We start from the raw sequence: 8,780 nt of genomic DNA, 5'->3' as shown, positions 1-8,780 counted from the left end.
GAGACGCCAGACGGCGAGACACACTGCGTCTCTAGCCTCCTGGAACTTCAAATGGCTGTATCTGGGCTCCTAGAACAGCTAGAAAGCTGAAAATTGGACAGAATTATGTGAATTTTCAGGAGGAATATTTTGGAAGTAAAAAGTACCCACGGCCGACCGCGGTGCGGACTATGGTCCACGCGGTCGAAACTCTACAAAAAATACAGTTAAAATCGTGCAATTCTGTCCAATTTTCAACTTTCTAGCTCTTTTAGAACCCGAGATACAGCTATTTGAAGTTCCAGGAGGCTAGAGACGCAGTGTCTCTCGCCGTCTGGCGTCTCTAGCCTCCGGAAACTTCAAATAGCTATATCTCGGGTTCTAAAAGAGCTAGAAAGTTGAAAATTGGACAGAAATGTGTGAAATTTTGAGGAGAATTTTTTGACCTGACTTTCTCCAGTTTTCTAGGCCATCTGAGATCTTCGGTGCTTCCTGATCCTTCTGATTCCAGGAAGCCGTCATCGAAGAAGCGATGCTAACCCACGGTTGGGACGACAAAGCGATGGACTATCTTCGTGTCATTCAGTTGAACGCAATGGAGGACCGTGCCGTGCAGGACAAACGATCGTGGGACTCGGCGTGCAACTTTCTGCACAAAGCCGCCTCGGAAAGGCTGGCCAGTGTCAAGAAACAGTTGACGTAGGTCGATTTTTGAGCTTGGAAATGGAAAAATCTAGGAATTTTGACCCGGAAACCCCCGGAAAACCATTTTATTGACCTAAAAATCACTTTTTCAGCGATTTTTCCAAAAATTGCCCACATGGCCTAGTGGGACTTTCGACGAGTTTGGATCCGGAGGTCGGGGGTTCGAATCCCACCGGTGGCAACATTTTCTGTTTTTTGTTTTTTGAAATTTTTTAGGCTTGCAAAGTCTGAAATTTGAATCTAGAGGTCGCGGGTTCGACCCCCACCGGTGGCAGCTTTTTTGAAAATTTTTTGAAAATGTTTTTTCGGGTTTTTTCGGGGTTTTCAAAGGCGGGAAGTTCAAATTTCACTATTTCAATCCATTTTCAGCGAGGACCGTGGACCAGGATGGGCATCGAAATGGCTAATGTGGAAGACGCCAACCGTCGACAATCACTACTCGTGTGTGATCCAAGACGAGCTCTACAGTATCCTCCAAGCGGACCCGGAGCACAAACAAGCACTGACCGACGACGATATTACAGTAATCCGGCGAAATATCGAGGTGAAAGGCGTGCCAGACGTGCCAACAGAGACGATACGGAAACAGTGGAAGTTGGTGTTCAAAAAGCACTTTTTGGAGAGAATCATCAATGTGAGTGGTCCCCCAACATTCAATAATCATGAAAAAGGCTCAAAATTAAATGAAAAATAAGCTAGAAATCATTTTCGAAACGAAAATGAGGGTTTTCGGCTTTTTTTTTGACTGAAAACGCTGATTTTCAGACTTTCGAACCCCAAAAACCTTTTTAAACCCCAATTTTTGACCCTGGAAAACCCCAAAAATCGATTTTTTGCGAATTTTTCAAAAATTGCACACATGGCCTAGTGGGATTTTCGACTAGCAAATTTGAATATAGGGGTCGATGGTTCGATTCCCATGAGTGGCAATTTTTTTTTTGTTTTTTGTTTTTCTAAGTTTTTTGGAGTTTTAAAGTTTAGAATTTGGATCTAGAGGTCGACCCCCACCGGTGGCAAAAATTTTTTTTGAAATTTTTTTTTTTGGAGTTTTTTAGTCTTTAAAGGTCTCAGGAGGTTCTAAAATCATGAAAATGATTGAAAATCCACGGAAAATGATCCAAAAACCATGAAAAAACCCCAAAAATCGACTTTTTCCAAAAATTGCTCAATTGGCCTAGCGGGATTTTCGACGAGCAAATTTGGATCTAGGAGTCCCGGGTTCGAATCCCACCGGTGGCAAATTTTTTTTGTTTTTTTTTCAGAGATTTTTGGGTTCAAAAAGTTTGAAATTTGGATCTAGAGGTCGCGGGTTCGACTCCCACCGGTGGCAACTAAAAACAATTTTTGAAAAAGTTTTTTTTTTGGGTTTTAGGGGTTTTCGAAGGCAGGAAATTCGAAAATTAAGGTTTTAAAGCTTGAAATTCGAGTCTGAATAGTCTACAACGGTCCAAAATCCACCTAGAAATCTCTAATTTTCGCTATTTTTCAGAGCTCCAAAGACTGTCTCTCAATGTATCAAATGTATCGTCAAGGAATGATCGAAGGACAGGATATCGATTGCCAGACGATCGTCCTGTTCTACCGTATCCAGAAAATGGTGAATTTGACGTGCAACGCGCTCAGGCAGCAGATCACGAACACCGAGCACCGGCGGCTGGAAAAAGAGATCAAAGAGGTTCTGGACGATTGGTCCCAAGAAGCGGAGATCAAGAAAAAATATTTGACGGGACGTCGAGTGGAGTTAGCTGAAGAGATTCGTGAGTTACCCCTTTTTTGGCGCTTATCTGATCTAAAAATGACCAAATTTGAGACATTTAGACCTCCTAAAGTCAATTTTTGAGCTGAAAAACGCGAAATTCAAGAAGTTTAGACCCGGAAAACGTTGAAAACCCAATTTTTTAGCCTAAAAATCGATTTTCCGGCTATTTTTCCAAAAATTGCCCACATGGCTTAGTGGGATTTTCGACCAACTTGAATCTAGAGGTCGGGGGTTCGATTCCCACCGGTGGCAACTTTTTTGTTTTTTGTTTTTCAAAGTTTTTTGGGGTTCGAAAGTTTAGAATGTGGAGGTCGCGGGTTCGACTCCCATGGGTTAATTTTTTTTTGAATTTTTTTTTGGAATTTTTTAGTCTTCAAAGTTCTCAGGAGGTTCTAGAATCATGAAAATGATTGAAAATCCACGAAAAATAAGCCAGAAATCATAAAAAAAACCCCAAAAATCGACTTTTTCCGAAAATTGCTCTCATGGCCTAGTGGGATTTTCGACCAACTTGAATCTAGAGGTCGAGGGTTCGAACCCCATGGGTGGCAACTTTTTTTTTCGGTTTTGGGGTTTTCGAAGGCGGGAAATTCGAAAATCGGAGTTTTAAAGTCCGAAATTTGGATCTAGGGGTCGCGGGTTCGATCCCGCCGGTGGCAACTTGAAGAAATTTGTTTTTTTTTTTGAAATTTTTTTTTCAATTTTTCGAGTTCAAATTTGCTTTAAAACGTCTTTTCTTTCCAATGTTTCTTTAATTTTCAGAACAAGTCCGTCGAATTCAGGAGAAACTGGAGGAGTTCATGGCACAGCTGCAACGGGAGAAAGTCTGAAAATATGGCTGGAATTTGCTGGAATTTTCCATAATTTTTTATTGTCATCTATTTCTGAATTTATGGATTTTTTTTTCAATTTTTGACCAATTTTTCCCCGTCCCTCCGATCGATTTTTCTCATTTTACGCCGGTTTTTTTCTCGATTTTTCGCCATTTTCAGCTGTAAATACCCCCCGAAAATAGGTCTCTTTATATATTTTTATGTGCTTTTTTTCGTAGATTTTCAGACAGTTTTTGTTTTCTTGCTAGAATCGATTTTTTGATTTTTTCGAAAAAAATTTTTTTTTGGAATTTTTGTGATTTTTGTTGATTTTTGTTGATTTTTAAGGGTTTTTATGGACCCCGACTTTCATTATTTTCATTTATTTTCCTTTCTTTTTTTTGTGGTTTTTCAGCGATTTTCAGACATTTTAAACCTATTTTTAGAGGTTTTTAGAACCAAAATTTGTGATTTTTGATAATTTTAGCAATTTTCAGACATTTCTGAGGCATTTTCAGCTTTTTTAAAAGCCATTTTCGCCGAATTTGGGGCTAATCTATGTCGTGAAATTTAGGTCATGAAAAAATCTAGGTCATAACCGAAAAAATCTAGGTCGTAAAATCTAGGTCGCGAAATTTAGGTCACGAAAATAGCATTTTAGGACTTTTAAAATGTTTTTTCGACTATTTTCAGACACATTTTCAGAAATTTTTAGTCATTTCTAGTTTCAGAATTTTTCCTTCAGAAAATGTCAATCAACACGGCAAACACGCCCGACGGACTGGGCGTCCTACTGTACAACGGAGAGACAATTGTGATTTTCGCGCAGGGTGTGGTGATGACGTTAGGCACTAGTGAGAATCAGGTGAGAGCAATGGATACGGTAGTTTTGGCTGAAAATTGGCTGAAAACCATCAATTTTAGTGGTTTTTAGGCGTTTTTAGGGTCCAAAATGGAACTTTTGGACCCTAAAATGCCTAAAAATGACCGTTTGAGGCCCTAAAAATCGTCAAATTCAGTCAAAAATAGACTGAAACAGTCCAGATCGGCCGATTTCAGGCAAATTTTTAGGCATTTCAGGCCTTGTTAGGCTGAAAAATCAGCCGTTTTTGACTGATTTTCAGCTATTTTCGGCCATTTTTGACCAAATTTAACCCTAATTTTTCGAATTTTTCAGAATCTGGAAGGCCGCCGAACGGGAACGATCTATTTGACGTCGCATCGAATCATATTCATGCCGGACCCCACTGGAAACAACGATTGGCTGAAATCGTTCGAAATCCCGTTCAACAATATGCAGGACGTGAACTTGAATCAGCCGATTTTTGGTGAGTTTTTTGAACCCGAAATTGACCGATTTTGACCTTAAAACGGCGATTTTCAGGCATTTTAGACGCTAAAACCCCCTTAAACCCCCAATTTTTGACCCCGGAAACCCCTGAAAATGATTTTTAGCAAATTTTCCAAAAATTGCTCTCATGGCCTAGTGGGATTTTCGACCAACTTGAATCTAGGGGTCGCGGGTTCGAATCCCAACAGTAGCAAATTAAAGAAAATTTTTGAAATTTTTTTTTTGATTTTTCGACAAACTATAGGCTAATTTAGAACATTTTTAACGGATTTTTCCCGAGTTTGAGTCAAATTTAAGCCATTTCCAGCCAAAAATCCTCTATATCTTTTTCCAGGAGCCAACTATCTGTGCGGCGTCGCTTCAGCCGTTCAAGGCGGTCAAATGCGTGGCGAGGTGCCGTGGCGAATGACATTCAATCGTGGCGGATGCATCGAATTCGGTCAATCCCTGCTTCAGGCCGTCGACCGCGCCAACCGCATGCGGCCGGCCAATGCGCCGCCCGCCTACGCGCCGCCCATCGGAGCGTTCTACTCGGCACCGCCTGCGTACTATCAACCGTCGCCGGATCAAGGTAAGGCGAAAATTTGGGAAAAAAAATTCAAAATTTGAGCCAAAATGACCCAAAAATCTGAAAATTCGAAAAATCCCAAATTTTCACTTTTCCAAGTAAATTTTTCTCTGCAAAATCGAATTTTCCAGCAATTTCCAACTTATCCAGCGTTTTAGCGCACAAAATTTGACCTAGAATAGTGGATTCTAGGCCAAAAATTTTTGCGAATTGATTTTCAGCCAAATTTCCCATTTTTTGGCTGAAAATATTGATTTTCGGCAGTTTCTATCAATTTTCATCATTTTTATCGTCTTTTTGCACCCCGAGAACCACTTTTCCAGCCTTTTCTACCCTTGAAACTTGAAAAATTAGCGAAAAAAGAGGGAAAAATCGAATTTCGCAAGCGCCGCGATGCAAGTGCGCTCCATTGGACACTAGCGGAAATTCGCCGATTTTTGTGATTTTTCCACCTAAAAAGTGCTAAAAACGACGAAATCGATGGTTTTTCGTGGTTTTTGGTGTGTTTCATGAATTTTTTGGGTTTTGAAACGTCTGGAAACTTGGTTTTCGAGATTTTCCGACATTTTTAGGGTGAAAATTGATTTTTTGGATTATAACAAATTTTTGTGCTGAAAAGCAGGAAATCGGTGGTTTTTTGTGGTTTTTGATGTTTTGAATGGATTTTTCGGGTTTTGGAACGTCTGGAAACCTGATTTTCGAGTTTTTTCCGACTTTTCTGGGGTAAAAATTGATTTTTTGGATTTTCACAAATGTTTGTGTCTGAAAACCATGAAATCAATAGTTTTAAGTGGTTTTTAATGTTTTCAATGGATTTTTCGAGTTTTGGAACGTCTGGAAACCTGATTTTCGAGTTTTTTTTCCGTATTTTTAAAGGTGAAAATTGATGTTTTGGTTTTTTAGAAATTTTTGAGCTGAAAAGCAGGAAATCGAAGGTTTTTAGTGATTTTTCGGGTTTTAGAACGTCTGGAAACTTGGTTTTTGAGATTTTTCCGACTTTTTAAAGGTGAAAATTGATTTTTTAGGAAAATTAGGTTTTTTTTGTTTCGATTTTTGGCTAATTTTCGCTGATTTTTTCGCTATTTTAGCTCAATTTTCATCAATTCTAGTCGCAGTTTCATTTTTTCGGCTAATTTTCTTTCTAAAATTGCACATTTTCCAGGACCCAATGGCTTCAACCCGACCACCGACTCGTTTCCCGATCAACCGAACCCATCTCGCGTGTTCATGAGCTCCGCCCCTCCACCGTACCCGGGAATCGGACCAGAACGCGGTCCACACCCGACAGAAGAGCTCCACGTGGCTGGGCAATTCGAAGCGCCGCCAGCGTATTCGGGAGCCGGAGAGACCGCAGAGGGATTGAGAAATCGAAGAAATTGAGGGGAAAGTGAGGACTTTTTGAGTGAAAAATCGGTGTTTTTAGGTCTGAAACCTTGATTTTTGGCAAATTTTGATTGAAAAATTGCCTCAAAATGCATATTTTTTGGTCCTAAAACTCAATTTTTTCCCCTTAAAAATCACGATTTTCACCGATTTTTTCACTCAAAAATCCCCAAACTTCCCATCATTTTTCTCTATGGAATTTTAAAGAAATTTCGAATGAAAAATTGCCTTAAAATCTATATTTTTAGGTCTGAAATCCTCAATTTTGGGCAGAAAATGCCTATTTTTTGGTCCTAAAAATCACGATTTTCAGCGATTTTTTCACTCAAAAATCCCTCAAATTTTCACCCATTTTTTCTCTATAAAATCTCAATATTTTGTATATTTCTGAACGTATTTTTCCCCAATATTTTTGTGATTCCTTTATAATGTCTTGTTGTTTTTTCAATTTTTCGAAAAATTCTCGGTAGAATTCTAAAAATCGCCCCTCCTCATCCCAACCACTCGCTCGTCGTCGTCGTCTCTCATGTCATTTTGCTCTCTAAGAATCACTATTATCCCAGTTTTTTCCCCCATTTTTTTCGCCTTTTTTAAAATGGAAAATTCGAGAAAATCGCTGAATTTTGAGCTAAAATTGCATTTTTTGCTCTAAAATGTGAGTTTTTTGGGCTAAAAGTGGATTTTTTAGGCCTAAAATTTGAAAATTTGGAGCTAAAAAGTGGATTTTTTGGCTTAAAAGGTGATTTTTTAGAGCTGAAAATCACATTTTTCGCCTCGAAACTTTGATTTTTTTTTCCGAATTTCCCGCTTCTTTTTTCCCATTTTTCTCTCTCCAATTCTCAAAAACCTGATACTTGTCTCCATTTATACCAATAAAACATGCAATGTCTCTTGTTTTTCTTCGAAAAATCGAAATTTTTTTCAGTTTTTAGCTGTGATTTTACTTATTTTTATGCCTTTTTTCATGTTTAAAATTGATTTCAGGTTTAAAAATCGCAAAAATTTGAATCCAAAAAATGCTAATTTTCAGAAAAAAATAATCATTTTAAAATTGAAAATAGTGTTAAAAATGATATGAAATTTTCGCTAAAATCACTAAAATTTGAAAAAAAAATCACCGGTTTCCCGCCGAAATTCCATTTTGGCTCGAAATATTGAAATTTCAGCTTAAAGTTGATCAAAATCACCTAAAACTGGCCCAAAACTGGCCCTAACGACGAGAATTTAGGAAATTCCAGGTTTTTCTTCAATTTCCAGCTCAAAACCTCGATTTTTCCAAGAAAAATAAGCTGAAAATCATGTAAAATAACTTAAAAATCGTGAAAAATCACCCAAAAAATTGTAAAAAATAACAAAAAATCATGAAAATCGACCCAAAAGACTTGAAAATTGACTCAAAAATCATGAAAAATGAGTCAAAAATCATGAAAAATGGCTCAAAAATCATGAAAAATCGACCCAAAAGACTTGAAAATTTCCGATTTTCATGATTTTTGGATTTATGATTTATCGAAAAATTGCATTTTTTACAATTTTTTGGCTTTGCAAAATGAAACATTTCGAAATTTTGAGTTTTTTGAGCGCAAAGACGAATTTAGAAAATCGGGAAAGGGTAAAATTGATTCAGAAATCGTGAAAATTGAGTCGAAAATCATGAAAAATGACCTCAAAATAACGAAAAATCGTTCAAAAATCATGAAAAAAAATTCCATTTTTCGTATAAAACCAAGAAAAATAAGCTGAATACTATGCAAAATAACTTTAAAATCGTAAAAAATCACCCACAATTTGTAAAAAATGACCTAAAAATCATGAAAAAAATGTGCAAAAATTCACCCAGAAACCGTCAAAAATGAACCAAAAGTCGTTTTTCATGATTTCCAGACTTGAATTTGTGTCGATTTTAATAAATTTTCCATGATTTTTAAGCTATTTTCGCACAATTTCCAGCTGAAACGCCATGAAAATTTTCATGATTTTTGGACCATTTTTCATGATTGTTGAGTCAATTTTCGTCATTTTTGGGTCATTTTTTATGATTTTTGAATCATTTTTCTTGAATTTTGAACCATTTTTAGGGGGTACGACGAATTCGAACGTTTTCAAAATCGAACAGACCTAGAATCGAACTGATTCAATTCAGAACAGTCCTTTTTTCGCACACGTACCAGAACAGAACGCGGACAGAATCGAACTGTTACAAGTTCGAACTGGTAAGGAGTC

General features: G+C 37.6%; 2 protein-coding genes across 2 annotated transcripts in view; both read left to right on the top strand.

Annotated features, from left to right (window-relative positions):
- Cbr-eat-3 overlaps nt 1-3,273 on the top strand; it is a gene marked incomplete at both ends in the record, with an annotated part of 16,403 nt that extends 13,130 nt beyond the window's left edge. The window contains 4 exons of the mRNA XM_045241728.1: nt 491-678; nt 1,054-1,318; nt 2,174-2,441; nt 3,206-3,273. Coding sequence (XP_045096985.1) covers nt 491-678; nt 1,054-1,318; nt 2,174-2,441; nt 3,206-3,273 — 789 coding nt within the window. The remainder of the gene's footprint in view (nt 1-490; nt 679-1,053; nt 1,319-2,173; nt 2,442-3,205) is intronic.
- Nucleotides 3,274-4,003: 730 nt separating this feature from the next.
- Nucleotides 4,004-6,554, top strand: CBG20227 (the record flags this gene model as incomplete). The annotated part of the gene is made up of 4 exons (XM_002629800.2): nt 4,004-4,120; nt 4,433-4,583; nt 4,941-5,177; nt 6,337-6,554. 4 exons carry the CDS (start codon nt 4,004-4,006, stop codon nt 6,552-6,554), a joined length of 723 nt encoding a protein of 240 aa, XP_002629846.2.
- Between the last annotated feature and the right edge of the window lie 2,226 nt (nt 6,555-8,780).

Source organism: Caenorhabditis briggsae (assembly GCF_000004555.2).
Source record: "Caenorhabditis briggsae complete genome, chrII, whole genome shotgun sequence".
NCBI classification, from domain to species: Eukaryota; Metazoa; Nematoda; class Chromadorea; order Rhabditida; family Rhabditidae; genus Caenorhabditis; species Caenorhabditis briggsae.
The sequence above is the reverse complement of the archived record's forward strand: the minus strand, read 5'-3'. Positions and strand labels throughout refer to the sequence as shown.